The 19,792-nt window shown below is 42.2% G+C and overlaps 1 protein-coding gene across 1 annotated transcript in view; it reads right to left on the minus strand.

The window, feature by feature from the left end:
- The window catches only part of LOC143287205 (ATP-dependent DNA/RNA helicase DHX36-like), a 47,689-nt gene extending 31,188 nt beyond the window's left edge, over positions 1-16,501 (minus strand). The window contains exons 1-10 of the mRNA XM_076595151.1: positions 16,448-16,501; positions 13,549-13,738; positions 11,203-11,351; positions 9,694-10,294; positions 7,236-7,390; positions 6,417-6,491; positions 4,362-4,457; positions 3,611-3,693; positions 1,437-1,511; positions 888-1,054 (exon numbers count right to left, since the gene is read on the minus strand). Coding sequence (XP_076451266.1) covers positions 888-1,054; positions 1,437-1,511; positions 3,611-3,693; positions 4,362-4,457; positions 6,417-6,491; positions 7,236-7,390; positions 9,694-10,294; positions 11,203-11,351; positions 13,549-13,738 — 1,591 coding nt within the window. The 5' untranslated portion in view covers positions 16,448-16,501. The remainder of the gene's footprint in view (positions 1-887; positions 1,055-1,436; positions 1,512-3,610; positions 3,694-4,361; positions 4,458-6,416; positions 6,492-7,235; positions 7,391-9,693; positions 10,295-11,202; positions 11,352-13,548; positions 13,739-16,447) is intronic.
- Between the last annotated feature and the right edge of the window lie 3,291 nt (positions 16,502-19,792).

Below are 19,792 nucleotides of genomic sequence, written 5' to 3' on the forward strand. Positions count from 1 at the left end.
AAAGTAGTGTATAATGGAAAGGGAATGCATGTGAATATTAGTGTAAAAAAAAAAAAAAAGTTCATGTTATGTATCAGAGGAAAAGTATTTATAAGAAAAAGTCTAAAGAGGTTGTGGTGTGTATTGAATGAGTTGTCATGGGAAGGAGAATATGTATATGCATATCAACAAGTATTAACCTACAACAATGTAAATATAAATAACAGTATTAAATGTGTGCCTGTGTGTGTGTGTGTGTGTGTGTGTGTGGTGTGGTGTGAGTTCAGTATGTGTGTGAGTGTATGTATGTATGTGTGTGTGTGTGTGTGTGTGTGTGTGTGTGTGTGTGTGTGTGTGTGTGTGTGTGTGTGTGTGCATGCATGGGCCCATGTAAGTGTCTGCATGTAATGTCTGCGTGTGTGAGAATCTAAGTATTACTTCATTTCATAAATTCATGTATACACAGTCGTTCACACACACACATTTACACCATTCCCCCATCACACACATGTATACACAAATACACATACATACAAAACCAAAATGAGTATAGAATCACACAAACCCAAACAAACATGCAACAGTGAAGTGTCTTTACATGTGTGTAGGTTCAAGTGCTGGTATGTTAGTGTCACTTACCTGCATGAACTCACACACACACACAACTGTGAACACACACACACACACACACACACACAAAACTGTGAAAACACACACACACACACATGTGAACACACACACACACACACACACACACACACACACACACACACACACATGTGAACACACACACACACACACACACACACACACACACACACACACACACAAAATGAACACACACACACACACTGTGAACACACACACACATCATCATCATCAAACAAATCCTGTCCCACACAACTCACGGAAGTACTTGGAGAACATCTCCGCATTTAGCGTGGCAGACATGAGAATGATCTTGAGGTCAGGTCGCCGAGGCAACAGGTCTTTGAGGATAATCATCAGAAAGTCGGACTGCAAGTCGCGCTCGTGGATTTCATCCAAGATGATGTGGGTGGTCCTCCGGAGCAGTCTGTGAGGGTGTCACGATGATGTGACGTGGTACACACACATGGACATGCACTGATGCATTATCACACACAAAAGTGAATAAAGGTAATATGTATGTGTACTTCTAGCATATCACACACACACACACACACACACACGCATGCATGCAAGCACATATGAATACAGTGGTACACACTGGCACACACACACACACACACAAACACATTCTCTTACACACACACACACACACACACACTCACACACACGTGCACACATACATACGCATGCAAGCATGAACACACTCTCACACATACAAACATACACACACTCTCTCTCTCTCTCACACTGACATACACACACATACACACATTCATTCTCACTCTGGAAACAAAAGGAAAACTTACGGATCTCCCTCCAAGAACTTGAGCACTATACCAGTGGTGCAGAACAGCATGGAGCCTTGCTTTCTGGGCTGACGTCTGTTCACACAGAGAAACACAGTCTCAGTGTGGATTATAGTAAGAGTGAGTGTGTGTGCGTGTATGTGTCTACGTGGTGGGGGTAAAGACGGTCATTCATACATGTAAAAGCCCACTCAAGTATATGAGAAAAAGTGGGAGTTGCAACCCAAGAATGAAAAAGAAAAGCTATAGGTACACCAAACCCCAGCCTCCTTCCCCAGCATGTGTTCATATATAGAAAACTAGAAAACCTGATCACGTAAGTCTTTATTTCTTTAGTCTTTAGATAATAATAATAATAATGGTACTTATATAGCGCTGAATCTTGTGCAGAGACAAATCTAAGCGCTTTCACACCAGTCATTCTCACGCACGCATAACTCTAAAACTGGAGAAACTAAAGACAAGGAAGAGGCAGGGAAGGGAGGTTATTTTGGGAAGAGGTGGATTTTAAGGCCAGACTTGAAAGAGCTAAGTGTGGAAACTTGACGAAGCGAAAGAGGAAGTTCATTCTAACTGCAAGGTCCAGAGACAGAGAAAGAACGGCAGCCAACAGTCGAGAGTTTGAATCTGGATATGCGTAAGTGGAGTGGATCCGAAGCTGATCGTAGTGAGCGAGATGGAGTGTAGAGGTGAAGGCAGCCACAGATATCCCATCTTTACCCTGTCTACACAGCGAGGATGACAGCTTGCAAAACCCTTCGCCAAAACAGGAGATTTTAACAGTAATTCTTAGATGACTTTAAAACTAAAAGAATCACAGTTCGCATAGGTCACTCAAATACTGCCTCACCTGTCAGTATTTACAATGATTACTTTGTATATTTCTGTCAGGATCAAAAGAACTGTATTATAATTTATATCTCAGAACCATTTTTGTTTGATCCCTTAATTGTCGGGAAAAAAAAACCAGTAGAGAGCAGTGTTTCAAGCCACAAATCACCAAAAAGCTGAGGAAATGCTACAGAGAAATACCACTCAAGATCAAATCTGAATTTTTAGTCTTCCAGAGTTATTTCCCTTCTTTTAATGATGTCATCCATGACGTCACAGTCAAGGGGTTAATACTTTATAATTAGTGAAACGTGACTTTCTTGCTGTAAATATAAATAAAATTTATTTAAAGATATTTGAAAATCCTCAAACTGCACCCAAACTTCATCAGTAAGTTGCCAGGAAGTTTATCAAGATTCTTGCCCCTTCCCTTATTGTTTACACTTTGCTGAAAGGTCGAGAAAAAGAAGTTTGATGAATCAGGATAAAATGCCTGACCACTGCTCCGGTGTTAGATACAAAAACACACTCACTGGTGAAAAAATGCTCAGCGCAGAATGAGCTTAGCATTTTGTCAGTGAGATTGCACAGTGCATGGAGTGGAGTGGTGGCGCTGTAGTAATGTGTCCCTCTGGGAAGCGCAAGAATCTGAAGGCGAGGGATTGAATCCCACTCTCACCTGAATTTTACTCCTCCCCCACAAGACCAGGAGAGGTGGTCCAGACGTTAGTCATTCGGATGAGACAATAAACAGCATGCACTCAGCGCACATGGAAGAACCCATAGCAACAAGAGAGTTTTCCCTGGGAAAATTCTGTCACAAAATCCATTTCAATAATATATCATACATGTATGTGTGTGCATGTGACTGAAGCCTGACTGAATGAAACAGGAAACAAATGATGAGTAATTCAAGGCAACTCTCAGTCAGCTCTGCTCAGGTCAGCAACCTGTTGTGCAAATGACTGTTTGCAAAGCACTCAGAGCTTGGTTTCTGACCATTGACAGGCAATGTAAAAGTATCATTAACACCAATAAGAAGAACAGTACCACACATACTCCTTCCAGCTGTCAAGCCAAATCCAGGTGGACATCTGACACCAGCTCTCATCAGAATGATTCTAATCAATCTATCAATGGTAATCACAGGTGGTCAGTGATGGTCACAGATGACCCCTGATTTTCACAGGAGATGATGAAGAAGATGATTCAATGAACAACTGGCCCCCACACACTCACACTTCCAAACGGATCTGGTAGCCCAATGAACTACTGGCCCCCACACACTCACACTTCCAAACGGATCTGGTAGCCCAATGAACTACTGGCCCCCACACACTCACACTTCCAAACGGATCTGGTAGCCCACGCTGCTGTCGTCCCCTCCACACTTCTCACACCTCTCAGCCGCCACTCGTTCTGCCACCTGGGATCATACAGGTGCAGTGCCACACCGGCTTCATTTACATGAGTTGTAAAAGTTTTGTTGGAATGGACATTATGTATATCTGTTCCCACCCATACACACTTGAGTACATGATATATGTGCATGCAGCGTAAACACACACACATGCACACACAACAAATGCATAACTTACACACACACATGCACACATACACACAGTCACAAATGAATACACGCACACATACCACATATACGCACACAAACAGTCACAAAATGTATATGCAAACACATACCACACACACACGTACACATACACACACACACACATGAAAGAGGGATTCTGTGAAGCAACTTTGTGTCTGAATGCTTCACTCACAAATGACAAATATTACTGTGTATGCCTTAGGTCTCATAAATCCTAACGTTTCACAACAAAGAATTCAATTCTATTCTACTCTGTTATATTCCTTTCACACACACACACACACACACACACACACTCACAAACACACACATACAATCACACACTATATACACACATGCGAACTCACCAATACAAACTCACATATACACCCACACAATCTGTCTCCCCCTACTCCACCCCCCCCCCCCCAACCCCCCAGCGCCCCCTCCCCACACACACCCAGACACACAGCCAGACCTAACCCCCATCTGTCCCACGTACTGACCGACACAGCGCTGATCCGGCGGGGCTGTGTGCAGATGATGTGGCACTGTGACCCCTTGCCCCTCTCCACGTAGTCATCCAGGATGAACTGGGGAACCTGCACATGGACACCACCCCACACTCACCACACACAGCCATCCCCCCCATCCCCCCCCCCCCTCTCCCCACCAGCATAAAACACATCAACAGCAAAATGGACCACCATCACTATTGATCACTGGCACATGGGCCACCCTCATAATCGATCACCAGCAAAATGGACCACAAGCATAATGGACCACCATCACTACTGATCACCAGCAAAATGGACCACAAGCATAATGGACCACCATCACTACTGATCACCAGCAAAATGGACCACAAGCATAATGGACCACCATCACTACTGATCACCAGCAAAATGGACCACAAGCATAATGGGCCACTGTCACAATCGATCACTAGCATAATGGGCCACCATCATTATCAATTACCAGCAAAATGTGCCACCAGCATAGAGGACCTCAAACAAAATGGGCCACCATCACATTCCATCACCAGCAAAATGGACTACTGTCACAATCCATTACCAGCAAAATGGGCCACCAGCATAGAGGCCTACAAGCGTAATGGGCCACCATCACAATCCATCACCAGCAAAATGGACCATCATCACTATCAATCACCAGCAAAATGGGCCACCGTCACAATCGATCACCAGCAAAATGGGCCACCATCACAATCGATCACTGGCAAAATGGGCCACCAGCATTGAGGCCCACAAGCGTAATGGGCCACCATCACAGTCCATTACCAGCAAAATGGGCCACCAGCATAGAGGCCCACAAGAGTAATGGGCCACCATCATAATCAATCACCAGCAAAATGCACCACAAGCACAATGGACCACCGTCAAAACAGATCACCAGCAAAATGGGTCACCAACATTACAGAGCACCAGCATAATGGGCCATAAGCATAATGGGTCACCAGTAAAACAGGCCACTATCACAACAGGTTACCGGCGAAAAGGGTCACTTACAAACTGGGTTACCTGGAAATTTTGTGATCAGCAATTTGGGTCACAAATAGATTAGGCCACCTGCAATTTGGGCCAACCACAAATGGGGTCAACAGTAAAACGGGCCACCAGCAAATCAGGTCAAAAGCAAAACGGGCCACCGAATCATTCCACAGATTGCATCAATGTCTCTGAATGCAAAGCCTTCCTAAAAAACCAAGTATCTCAAATCAAATACAGATTAACAACAACATGATTCAATCCCCAAACCCCTCTGAAAAATACACTGAACAAGGAAATAAAGATATCAAAGCACGGACTTCAGAAAAAACGAATGAATGTTAAACAACTTAAATAGAAAACATGCATCAACATGAAACAAACACTCCTAAACAGAACATAGACCTGTGATGTTTCATTAGGTTTCCAAACAGTTCTTTGTGACTCTGAGTGGGTACCTGCGAGGACTGCTGCAGCAGTTAATGTTAACATGTCTGTGATTTTCTGCTTTCACTTCCACCCACAAAACTGACACACCCAATGATTACATCCCTGCTATTTTTAAAAGCAGTAAATCAAGCGTCACACTTTTAAAAGCAGTAATTCAGGTCAAAATGAAGCTGAGTGTACCACAGTTGACACAGCCATCATGACACTTATTCTCTGGGCGTGACAGCCATGTGGTCAGATCAATGGATTTCCAATCTGAGGGTCCTGTGTTTGAACCCCCACCCCCTCCCCCTACGCCTAGTATGGGTTAAAGGTAGAGATATTTCCTACCTCCCAGATTGACTAGCATGCACATGTGTGTATACACATACAGGACACCGAATATGCATGATAAAGACCCTGCAATCCATGACAGCGTTGGGAATGTCATGGAAACATGAACATACCCAGCAAGCACAGCCCTGATAACTGAGTATGGCTGCCAAAACGGTAGGATAAAACAATGAGGTACACATGTACAGTCTAAAAGTCCACTCACACATTCGAGTGAGCATGGGAGTGGCAACCCACAAACACAGAAGGAGAACAGTAGTGACAGCTACTCACCTGGGTGGTTTTCCCACAGCCCGTCTCTCCGCTGACGACCACCACCTGACTGCTCTCAATCAGCCCCACCAGGTCCTGATGACAGCCACAAACACACAGCCATGCTTTGTTGCTTTATACTGTTCTATTCTCTTCTCTGTTTCATTGACACACACTCACACGCACGCACACACACACACACACACAACGCACACACACACACACACTCACACGCGCGCGCGCACACACACACACACACATACATACACACACACACACACACACAATCTTTCTCCCTTCTTCCTCCCCAGACAGCCAGACCTCTCTTCAACTTTAAGTATCACGTCTGTGAAGGCATCCCAGTGCCGGCTGAACAAAACTTTCACACAATGTTTGCTTCAGTTTTTTTTTCTTCTTCTCATGACTTGAAATAAAATTTGAATTTATCTTTATGGTTGTCAGAAATATTTTCAAACATCTAGAATTCCACATTTGTTTCGTAATTCTGAACCACTCAATTACGAGACGATTTATAAACCAGGTGTCTTATTACTGCCACACTCCCCAGAAACTGTGTGCATCTCACAGATATTTCAAATGACTGAAGCCAATGTTCATGTGTACACAATGATCAATGCCATCTTTCTACTCTGCATTCCCAACTCGAGCCAGCACTGACACACCACAATTTTTGCTTTGTTACAATTTGAAAGGTAACAATCCATTCTGCGTTATCTACACAGCCTTGTACTCTCACTGGAAGTAAAAATGTGCATGTGCAGACACACTGACAGACAGGGGGACAGACAGACAGACGCAGGCCACACTAAGGCCACTGACTTTTCTCATGCCATAGGAGGGGAGCTTTTTCCGGAAGTCCAGCATAGTTTTGAATTTCCTGTCGGCCAGGCGGTCCTCACTTTGCTGTAACAACCGCCGGTCCAGAGCCTCGATAGGCTCCGGGCCCAGTGAGTCCAGGTCCTCCTGAGGATATTCTGGAAAAATAAAAACATGAGACAACTATTATCAAAAGGTAAGCGTATATCATACAATTGAGAAGATGAATAGCGTAAGGTGTCTTATCTTTCAGTGATCCTCTGTGTGTGTGTGTGTGTGTGTGTGTGTGTGTGTGTGTGTCTGTCTGTCAGTATTTGAGTTTGTGTAAGTAGGTGGATGGGTGGTATGGTGGTTACTAAAGAAAAACTATCCATTGTGTGTGTATGTATCTTTCAGTATATATGCATACCAATGTGTGAGTGAGAAGGTATTCTAAGGAGTAAGGGACTGTATAAATATGTTTTAGTGTTATGTGTTTGTGTGTGCATGCTGTGTCTCAGTGTGTATACATGTGTGTGTGTATAAATTGCAAAAACTGAAAATAAGGAAAAGCAGGCCAGGAATCAGGTCTCACAAAAATCATTTTGATTTCATGGTCAATACTTCCTGGAAAAGGAAGAGGGAAACACACACGACAATCATGTTGTGAATCAAACAGTCAAAATCATGACACCTCCAGAAATAACAATCCACTGCACATAATTCACTCTCCTTCTTTTAAGTCAGTTTTACTTTTAACCAGTGGAGTGCCAGAGAATTTTGTAACAAAAAAAAGAAAAAAAAGTGCTCTCCCCTTGCCAGGGAATTTTGAGGATTCCGGGGTAATAAATCACAAATAATTCTAGCACAAAAGGTATGGGCGATACAGAAAGAATGTAAATGTTTTTGTGAAGGAAAATGAGTATAGATTTCTGTTCTGGGCTTTTTTTCACGATTAGGCTGATTGTAGATAACTGTTCAAGCATATAGTCAAGATACTAATTTTTGTGGAACAAAAAAGTCTATTTCCACCTCTACATAATGACATCCATAAAGAAAAGAAACAAAATACAGCTAGAACTGCATTCCTATTGTCAGATTATACCTGAAGAAGAAATTAATACAGGCTGTAAGTTTATAAAAACAAATCACAGCTCATGCAGACATGTATTGTAAGTAAATCACTGTTCCAACAATGACAAAGGTGGGGATAGTCAATGTAAAAGGTCAATCACAGTCTCAGAAACTGAGCTGGCAAGCTTTTTGACAGCTAAGAGCTTTCACATGTGAGAAGTTCTTAGATGACATTCACTCCTTTCAAGCTGCATGTGGGCCGATTAAAGTGTCTACTGTGCATCCGGCTTGTCACCTCTTCAAACATGTCATCCATCTGATTCAGCAAAAAAAAGCGTCAAAAACAAAAAGCACATGTTTAAATCCAGTAAAGATTCATCAATGCGTTTCGTGAAAATAGAGGAGCATTGGCAGTTGTCGATTTCCTGCAGTCTGCATTGAAATGTGAGTACACTCGTCCCCAACAGCCATGCCCCCTTCTTGACCTCTGGCTGGCATTCGACCTATTGTCTTACATTACTCCTCTCCCTCTCCTCCCCTTCTTCCAACACTCGCTGCACATATTCTGTCAGTCATAGCCACTTGCTCAAAAACGCTGTCTGATTGGACAGACGGACTAAATTACCATCAAATGGGCTGTCAGTTTCATCGCTGTCATTGTCAATCACCTTCGTTTTCAAACCAATCATCAGACAAGAGAGATCCTTCTCCATTGTGAAAGCTGTCCATAATCACAGAGCTTTCAGAATTGTGTAAATCTGCTGACTGTGACTGCTTTACTGGACACAGTTTTCAATGCCTTTTTCTGCACATGATGCAACCCCCTTTTCCACATGGGTATCATGTGGTCAGTTAGCAAATTATTATTGAGTAGAAAGGGGTCTTCTACCTGATGTATGCTGATTTAAATAGTATCTCTATAATCCAGACACATCAAAACAACAGTTCAGTCTGTTTATGTGAATCGAACCAAACTCCAATGAAGGAAAAATCGGAACATATACAGGACGTCAGTGGACGTCCTGTAGGCACAATAGCAATACTTTTTGTAGGACGTCAGATGAAGTCTTATAGGCACTCAACTGGTTAAAGTGTTCACCTGACAGAGAATTGACAATTCACAATTCCTAAGTTAAGAAATTTCTAGTAGATTAGGAAATGTCTACCATGTTTGTTATTTATCTTGCTCAGTCAAACATTCCAACACAGACACACACATTTACACGCACACACATTCATACATACACACACACACACACACACAGAGTATCAACACACTCATACATTCACACTTATCACACACACACAAACTAAAACTTATCACACACATTCAAACACACACACATATACACACTCATCACGCACATACACACAGTCCCTCACCTAACACCACAGTTCCCTCACTGACCTTCCATCACCTCATCGCCCATGAAGATGGCGTCCCCGTGAGCACGCTCATACTCCAGCAGCCCTGCCACTTGGGGCACCTCCTCATCCATGTCCAAGTCTTCATCTTCCTCCGCACCCCCCTGAAACCCTCCACTGGACGACGACCGGGCCAGCCCCTGACTTGTCGATGGCCTTGACCCTCTGAAAGAATCGTCACCACCACTGGACGACCCGTGAGAGACGGCCGGACCTCCCAACGCTGAGCCACCAGCTGAATCTCTGCTGCTGTTCTGTTTTGATGAAATGGCAGAGGCAGGCTTTCGATCGGAGCTCTTGTCACGACGTCGGTCAGATCCTTCCCCTGTGTCGTCCTCGTCCAGTTCTTCCCAGTTATCAACGATGTCAGCGGAGGTTGCTGTGGATGGGCGTGAGGACGATGCTGCCTTTGAGGAGGAGGGTGTGGCCCCCTCCCACCATCCGCTGTCATCTTCTCCTCCATCATCCATGTCTCTGTCAAAATCACGGAACATCTGCGGAGGCACGTTGTCCGCTTGCTCGATGTTGTTCAGGAGACGTCGGATGTTGTTCTCCCTTTGCTGGTTCATGGCCACTGTGGGGCGCTGAGCAAAGGATAAAATACAATGCAACACAACTCTATTCATCCAACTGGAAACTGACAATGCATCAACAGGCTGGAAAAAGCACATCACTGTGTTAAGTTTGATCAGTTTCAGTTTCAGTAGCTCAAGGAGGCGTGACTGCGTTCGGACAAATCCATATACACTACACCACATCTGCCAAGCAGATGCCTGACCAGCAGTGTAACCCAACGTGCTTTGTCAGGCCTTGAGAAAAAAAAAAAAAAAAAAAAAAAAAACAACTACATAGCAGAGGGGACTGAATATGTACATATATATATATATATATTTTACGTTTGATCAACAATGGGTCTCTTCTCTCCTTATGAGTATGGCACTTTCAATGGAATGAGTAATTTGTACACATTTCTTTCACTTTTTTCTGTTCTTAAAAACATAGAGCTGTCTCTGCATCTGTCTCTTTTGACCCAACCCTTTCCCCCCTTATGTCAGTCCCATTCATTTTATCTCTTGTTTGTGATCATCACCTTTTTCTAGTTCTACTTTTTGTTCTGTTCCTTCCTCACCCTGTCATCTTATTTCTTCTTTCTTTTGTGCTTGGTTCTGAATCAGAAAACAACTACCAAGATTTAACCAAAGCCAAATACAGAACAGCTCTTTTGTTTTGCTTTTAAAACATGACTGACAGAGTGAGTAAAACCAGATTCCACTTGTTATGAAATAAAAATTGAGATCCGCATTCACCAAGATAAGAGAAAGCTCACACAATGAATAGACTTAAGGAAGACAAAAAAATGTACAGAGAGACAAACAGTAAAAGAAAGATATGGAAACTGATGACAAACTGAAAAGAGAGAGATACAGCTGAGATTTAAGACATATAAATATAGAGAAAGAGTGTGAAAAACACCCTGCCAAGGATAACTCACATTGACTTTCTCCTGCTCAGCCTTGCGGGCCTTGCTGCGTCGGGCGTACCACATGCCGATCTCCCGGCCCGACAGTCCGGGAGGGGGCCTCTCCCTGTCCCCACCTTCCTCCCCTCCTCTCCCACCACCACCACCACCACCACCGTCACCTGATGATGCAGGGGATCCACATCCATGTTATTCTCAAGAGATGGGGCATAAACATGCATGGTGGCCACATAAACACAGTCCTAAAAGTGATCTGTATGTTACTCACAATGAGTCACCATTTTTCAATGTCCTCTCTTTTTTTTTCCTTTTTCTTCTTCCCCCCCCCCCCTTGCCCCCCTCCCCCCCCCCCACCTCCCCCCCCACACACACACACCCTTGCCTCCACCCCCACGCTGGGGTGAACTGGGAATATCTCTAACTCACTGAGCCCTGTGCCCAAGCATTCCTCGGGTGTCAAAAATTGTCTCATTAAAATGTTTTTCCCATTCCTACACATGCATAAACTGCAAGATATGGTAACTAACTTCTACAGTATATCTGGATGTATCCACACGTAATTTAGAAGTACTTTGTGCGCGCGCGCGTGTGTGTGTGTGTGTGTGTGTGTGTGTGTGTGTGTGTGTGTCTCATTTCCCCATCAGTGTGGCATGTAAGCATTTCTACGTATGAATAAACCATAAGGAAATGAAACTAACTTCTACAGTATTTCTGGATCTTTCCACACGGTATTTGGAGGAAATCCTTTTTTGTGTGTGTGTGCCCCATTTCCGTATCTGTTTGGCATGGAAGCCTACCGAGGCTATAAATAACTCAGGGTTGAATAGCTTAAAGGGCAAAGATACCAAGCTACATTCAGATATATAAAGTTTTTATATGCCCCCTACTCATGGCAGTTTGAGAATTTGCTTTGTCTGCCTGTGTGTCTGCCTGTGGTGTCTTGGACTTTCTCCTGCTCATCTTGCGGCCTTTGTGGATTCCAATGTCCATCTCCGGTTTACATCATGGACTTTCACTGTCAAATCCAAGTTCTCCCTCCTCCCATCACCTCCACTACACAGCGTCACTGATGATTTTCAAGTTATCTTCACATCTTGTAATTTTAAATGAAAATCATGCACATAGAAATCCTCAAATTTGTATTTCTTTTTTTACTGTCTCCTTTTTTGTGTGTTTTTTTTTTCTTTCGTTTTTTTTCGTCCCTTTCCACACTACTCCTTCCCCACTCACACATTCTTCATCCCGAGTTTGTCTTCTATTTTTTTGAGTGTGGGTGTACTGGGGAATATTCTAACTCACTGAGCTGTGAATTTTTCGGTTCATAAATTTAATCATTAAAGTTATTTTTCCCATTCTTTTTTACACATGCGATAAAACTGCAAGATATTGGGAACTAATGGCCTACAAGTATACTGGAGTTGAACACGTATTTAGTAAGTCTTCACTCCACTGCTCTGAAAATCCATGTAAAGATTGAACAAAACTCTCTCACATTAGGCACTGTTCTGACATCTTGGTTTGAATAGATACAGTGTGCCATTCAGGAATTATAACTAAGGAATTATAACTGAGTCAAATTCCAAAGTTATGCCACTCCCACATCAAAGCTCTCACATAATATGGCAGTCACTGACTGTATTTTCAAAATTATACATGTCACATCTTGGAATTTTAAATGAAAATCACGGAAATCCTGGCCAAACATTTTTTTCGTGGTGGTTTTGTTTTGTTTCTTTCAGTTTTTATTCAGGATCAGTTTCAGAAGATACATTTTTCAGCAGTCAAAACATTTGTCTGTCATCTGGGAAGTGTTGTTCAAAGGGTTTCTTGAGATTTTTTTTTGGGGGGGGGGGGGGGGGGGGGGAGGGGTTACTTTTGACTGCTGCTGCAGCTACACTGTCTGCATCTTTGGAACAACCAGTGAATGCTGAAAGATAGGTGGTCTCCAAGGAGTTCAGAGAGAAAAGTTTACTTCAAGTTTGGGTAAGTGTTTGAACTGTTTCCAAGTAAGCAACTTTTTTGTGTTGCAGACGACACTTGATTCATAGTTCCTCTGCAGACAAAACAGTAGCATTCCACTGTATTATTACCACAGTTACTGATTCTGTCACAACATCATCTTTCAAAACAAAATCATTGTCAGAACCTGAAACAGTAGCTACAAAAGGGATGCAGCATATACTGTTATGTTCCTTCAACTAAGAAACAAGAGAAGACATGAAAACATTAATTTGGTGATGAAGGCTTTACTCTAGCACCAAAAGAGGGGAGGGAAGAGCTATTCCTCTTGACTGTCCTTTGACTAAATTGTGTGCATCTTAAAACAGAAACATGAACAAATATTGATGAAACACATACCGAAGTTTCGATCTCGCCCACGCCCCCGACCTCGCCCTCCTCTTCCTCTCCTTCCTCTCCAGCCCCCACCTCCACCACTCTCACCACCACCCCCTCCATCATCACGGTAGCCCGAACGGCGATGGTCTCTATTCATGATGTGCTCTTGAGCTCGGTCAAACAGTCGCTTGTACTTCTCAAACTTCGGCATCTGGAAACAAATATCTGACATCAAGCTACTGTTAAAATCATCATGATGACTCTCTGTCACTTCAATCCCAATTACCAATCATTCAATGTCAAACATAAAGAATAAGTAAAAGAAAAATTAAAAAATCAGCATTAGTGGAAGATTCTTATCTAATAATTACTGTCTTCAACAGTCCCTGAACTTTTAGGGAAAATATCAAATGCCATTACTGTTATTAGCTAATGTTCTGTTGGCATTGATTTTGTTATTATTGAAAATGGAGTCTGCCTATAAGTCAGGGTAAGCAAACAAAACGGTCATAAACATAAGATTTTACAGGCCTGTATGAGTGTGTATATGTGCGTTACTGAAACCTGATTGAATAACACTGGAAACAAATGATGAGCACCCAGTGGCAGCTGTCAGCTGGCTCTACACACGTAGGATGCCTGTTGTACAATGACTCTGTTAAGAGCTTTGAGCTTGGAGAACAGACGCTGTATAAGTATCCAAATCATCGTCATTACACTTAAAACGATACCCAAACTACTCCTGTGATTAACAAATGAAATAATAACTAAATAAGTATATAAACTGACACCAAATATCAATTACTTTTGAACTTTTGGTGGGGAGATAGAGAGAGACAGAGAGAAAGAGAGATGGAGGGTGAAGGGGTTGTAGATGAGGTAGGAGTGGTATACAGATAACATGGCAGAATGGGGATGCCGGGTGGGGGTCTTGGGGACTGGCTATGACAGAACATGGAAAACCCTGCATGATACATCTGTGTGTATATATGTATACTTGTATATATATCTGTAAACATATAAATTTATGTATTGTGCTTTCTTTATGTATCATATATATATATATATATATATATATATATATATATATATATATATATATATCAGAGTTAACCAGATCCAAGAAGCACAGACACCTGCAGTGATGGTAAAATAATTGTACCAACACTCTCCAACAGTTGTTTTTCTATCAAGTGGGTAACTCAGGATTATCATGTGTGGTCCCATTCTTCCCTTATCAGTTCATGGTATGCTTAACTCTGGGTATAATCCAGGCCAAAAACTCCCTCAATATACCTCTGATGAGGTTCCATCCCTATTTTCCCTGTCAATCAAGTGTGATGCTAACCACAGCAGCTGTTTATTTTTTTTGTTTTGTTTTCTTCGTTGGCTTTTAAAAACAAGACCCAATGAATTGTATTATGAACTAATGAAGATGTTAAGTTTGTTTGTTTTTTTTTGGGGGGGGGTTCTTCAAAAATAGGCATTTTAGTGCTTTGTTTTTAAAGTTTTTAAAGCATCTGCTTTGTATTGATGAATAAAAATCCTAGAACTTTGACCCAATTCTTTACAAATTACAGCAAGCTGATGATTTATAAATTACACAAAATGGAGCTGATATTAAGCTAAGACACAGTGCTTTGACTTTGGACAACAGCATGATTAACGCAAATTGATGGAATTTTTCGACTGTTTATGCATATTTAGTTTATTTTGCAACAAAATCAAATGCAGTATGGATGATAACTTATCATAATTATGACTGTTTCACATGACTGTTGTAGTGGAAATGAAGACTGTAATGGCATAAGACTTTGTACAACTAAAATCTTATCTTTGCAGAAATATGTGTCATCCTTTTAACACAATTTAATTAGTTTGCTTGTTTTTTTGGCCACATCAATGAATGAATGGTAATTGTGTGATAAATGTGCTGATCTTTATTTGCAATCACTTGCTGAGTATCAGTGTGCTATGTTTCAACTTATTCAAGTCCACTGAGGCTTCTGGTCCACAGTATCTTTCTGATCTCATTCATCCTTACATGCCCTCACGCCAACTCTGCTCTTCTTCTGACACCCGTATTCTTAGGATCCCCCCTGCTCAAACCAAAACGTATGGCCAAGGCAGTTTTTCATACCAAGCCCCCTTTCTTTAAAATCAACTTCCCCAGCCTCTCCATCACTCATCTTTGCTGCAATATTTCAAATCCAGTCTGAAGACCCACCTTTTCCCCTCGAGCTTAATTCTCAACAGCTCACCCGTTCAGTATGAACTAAAATGACTATTTGTGATTGCGTGAGTTTTGATAGTTTCAGGATTTTTTGCTGGTATTTTTTATTGTGTACTATTTGCGATTGTGTGCTATGACTTCAGTGTGTGCGTGCGCCTGTGCTTGTGTGTATTGTGTGGGGGGTAGGAGGTGGGTGGGGGTGGTGGGGGGTGGTGAATGAATAGTTTTCAATGATGTTTAGTATCTTGTGTTCAGTTTTTCCTTTCTGATATTTGCATATATGTGTTCTATTTGTAAACGCCTAGGGCTTATTTTCAAGATTAGGCGTAAATGCTCATAATAATATCCATTGAACATTACATTCCGTTCATTGGTCAAATGCATACACTTAACAATGTGAAGAATCAGATACTCAGTAATTACTTCGGTTTGAAAGAGGACATTCAAATCCATTTCATTAAGGGAGGATTTAAGCGGAAATCTTCGTCGGTGACTAAGTTAGTCTGTGCTATTTTCACAACCAAGGCCGGTGTTAAAATCTGAAAGCGAAAGAGAGAGGAGAGAGAGAGAACTCAAAGACCGAGCATAGAAGGCACACTAAACATTCACAGGCAATCCAAGGCTTCTTGTGGTCTTTTAAAATTTACCACTCCTAATATGTTTACATGCAAAGCAAGTCTGCCTCACCCATACGACTGAGAGTTTGGTCGTGGTCAATGCGGTGTTCTATTTTCGCTTGGTTTGCAAATGCAATAATTCCGTTATGGAGTATCTTGAAGAACTTTGACTATGCACAGCGCAAATGGGTTGCAAGGTTGACGAATTTAGTGCATGCAACAGTGGGTCGTGAAAATGGACGAACTTGTTTGAAAACAAAAAAGAAAAAAGAATACAAAGAAAGAAAGGAAGAAAAAAAAGGAGCATCGAATAAAACTGTTTTCGGTTTCAATTTCTCAAGGAGGCGTCACAGCGTTCGGATATATCCACAGACGCTACTTCTTTTGCTAGACAGCTGCCTAACCAGCAGCATCATAACAGCAACACGCCAAGTCAGGCCTTAAGTGCATGCATAATTGTGAACACATCAGAGTGGATTTCTTTTACAGAATTTTGTTAGAGGATAGCACTTATGTTAGCACAAGTTCTTTTTCAATGCGCTAAATGCGTGCTGCACGCGGGACCTCGGTTTATCGCAGTCTCTGCATCTGAATAACTATATACGCTCATTTCGATTTTTTTCCCCACTGACTTAGTCAAACTTGGGAGAAAGAACTTAACAAGATTCGAATCAAGACCCTCAAGGACACCGTACTGGCTGATAAGCGTCTTAACCATCCCGCGTTTGACAAAGTCAACCATAGCCTACTCCTCAGTACACTGATCACTACGGAGTTCACGGTCGCGGACAGACCAAAGAGTGGATCACGGATTTCCTCAGAAACCGGAGGCAAGCAGTGATAGTGAATGGAGCCAGCTCCAGTTACACATATGTGCGTTCCGGAGTACCCCAAGGATCAGTACTGGGACCATGCCTCTTCCTAGTCAGTGTATATTAACGACCTGCCTCAGTGCCGGAGAACTCAGTTATCATCGAACGCGGACAAAACAGAACGGCAATGATCATAGGAACTAAACAAAAATTGTTTTCCATCACAATTGACACAATCAAACTTGGCAGTACATCCATCCCTCTTTCCACGTCAGTCAGGAACTTCGGTGTTGTCCTTGACAACATGATACACTGTCCATGCAAAAATTTATCAGTCAGACATGTCAGTACTGCTACTGTCAACTGCGGCGCATCAGTGCCGTCCGGAAATATCTGTCCACTGACGCAACATCTAGACTTGTCGTTTCTCTCATTCTCTCTCGCCTTGACTACTGTAACTCTCTATTGTCTGGTTTGCCTGCTTCATCCATTCAGTCCCCTTCAGCGCATACAAAACTCTGCTGCCCGACTCATCCTTAGAAAGAAAAGATCTGAACACATCACTCCTCTTTTGCAACACTGGCTCCCTGTCTCACACCGAATAAAGTACAAGATCAGCACTCTATGTTATAAATGTATTCACAAAACCGGCTGCCCCTTCCTATCTCTGTGGCTGCCTTCACCTCTACACTCCATCTCGCTCACTACGATCGGCTTCGGATCCACTCTGTTTACGCATACCCAGATTCAAACATTCGACTGTTGACCGCCGTTCTTTTTCTGTCTCTGGACCTTGTGATTGGAATGAACTTCCTCTTTCGCTTCGTCAAGTCTCCACTCTCAGCTCTTTCAAGTCTGGCCTTAAAACCCACCTCTTCCCAAAATAGCCTCCCTTGCCTGCCCTCCCTTGTCTTTAGTTTCTACAGTTTTAGAGTTATGCATGCGTGTGAATGACTGGTGTGAAAGCGCTTTGGTTTGTCTCTGCAGAAGATTCAGCGCTATATAAATACCATTATTATTATTATCGAAAGCAAGGCTGTTTGCACACGACACTGTAATTTACAACTGAGTAATAACAACACCCCAGGTCCACGGACCAAGCCCAGCTACAAGAAGACCTTGGTGGGAGAAAAGCTGGGACATGGTTTTCCATCCCGGGTGAATGCAACACATTGATCGTGACAATAAGCAGGAACCCAAAAGAGCATCAATACACGCTCCAGGGACAAACACTACAAAGGGTATATAGACTCCATTCAATATCTAGGAGTCACGATAAAGAAAGACCTGAGCTGGAGAAGGCACATTCAGAACATTTGCTCCAAAGCAAACAAGACCTTAGGCTTTTTGAGGATGAACCTGAAAATTAGTTCTCAGACCATCAGGGAACTAGCGTACAAGGTATTTGTCCGCCCCATCCTGGAGTATTCATCATCAGTCTGGGATCCCCACCAACAACAGGACATTGATCTCGAGGCAGTCCAGAGACGAGCAGCCAGATCTGTGCCGCTGAGACGCAACTGAAACACCTCAAGTGTATCAGCAATGCTACAATTAAGACCTTGGATGGTCCTCCCCGCAACAACGCCGCCAAACAGCCAGACTGACCATGCTTTATAAAATCAAGCATAATCATGTAAGCATGGATTCACTGAAAGAAAAACTGGTATCACCACCACCACGGCAGCGACGCACCGCAGCTGGAGCAAATCTTCTGCAAAACTAGATATAGGCAGGCTGGTTTTCTCCTGCGTATTATCCGGGATTGGAACACCTTGCCGCACCAGAGCCGTGGAGGCCAGCTCAGTCGACACCTTTGTGTCGATGGTCTCCAGGATATAAATACCATAATATACCTTTATATATATATATATATATATATATATATATATATATATATATATATATATATATATATATATATATATATATATATTATAAAGAATTCTATGGAGACCTAAACGTATCTTCCGCAGACCCCCTTTTATTCAGTGATAGAATAGTCAGATCTTGACTGTGATCACTTTACGGAAGGAAGGAAGGAAGGAAACCATTGTGTTTTGTGTCATTCCGGATCAGAATTGTAGCCGTAATTATAATTATGTGCGTACATATTGAATACAAGACACCATCCACTCACTCCCACAACTTGATGTTGAACTCAATGAGTATAGTTTTTTTTTCCTTTTATCATTAATATTTTTCTTAATCTATTGCTTGCACCGAGGACGAAAAAGACTTTTTCAAGTTGGAACACATCCAGTTGGGGTTCTCATCTCAACGTTTTGCGACTCAGTTTCAACTTGAAGCGAAGTTGTTTGAATTATAAATTATACTCTGATACTTTTTTTTATGTGATAGGGTGATATGTTTACCATTGTCCAAATAATCATGCTATCAGTTTCGATCAGTTTAAACAAAATTTCATTTGTTTATTTATTTATTAATTTTGTTTATTTATTTATTTATTTATTTATAGATATTCCAAACTGAAACTGAAACCGTGACTGCAATCTTCTGCCGTGTTTATAGTTTTGACTTTGTTTACTCTCTCGAGAGAGCGGAGGCTCTCGTACCGTTTAGGAATCTGTCGGAATCCAGCC

The sequence above is a fragment of the Babylonia areolata genome, chromosome 11, assembly GCF_041734735.1.
Source record: "Babylonia areolata isolate BAREFJ2019XMU chromosome 11, ASM4173473v1, whole genome shotgun sequence".
In the NCBI taxonomy this organism is placed as follows: domain Eukaryota; kingdom Metazoa; phylum Mollusca; class Gastropoda; order Neogastropoda; family Buccinidae; genus Babylonia; species Babylonia areolata.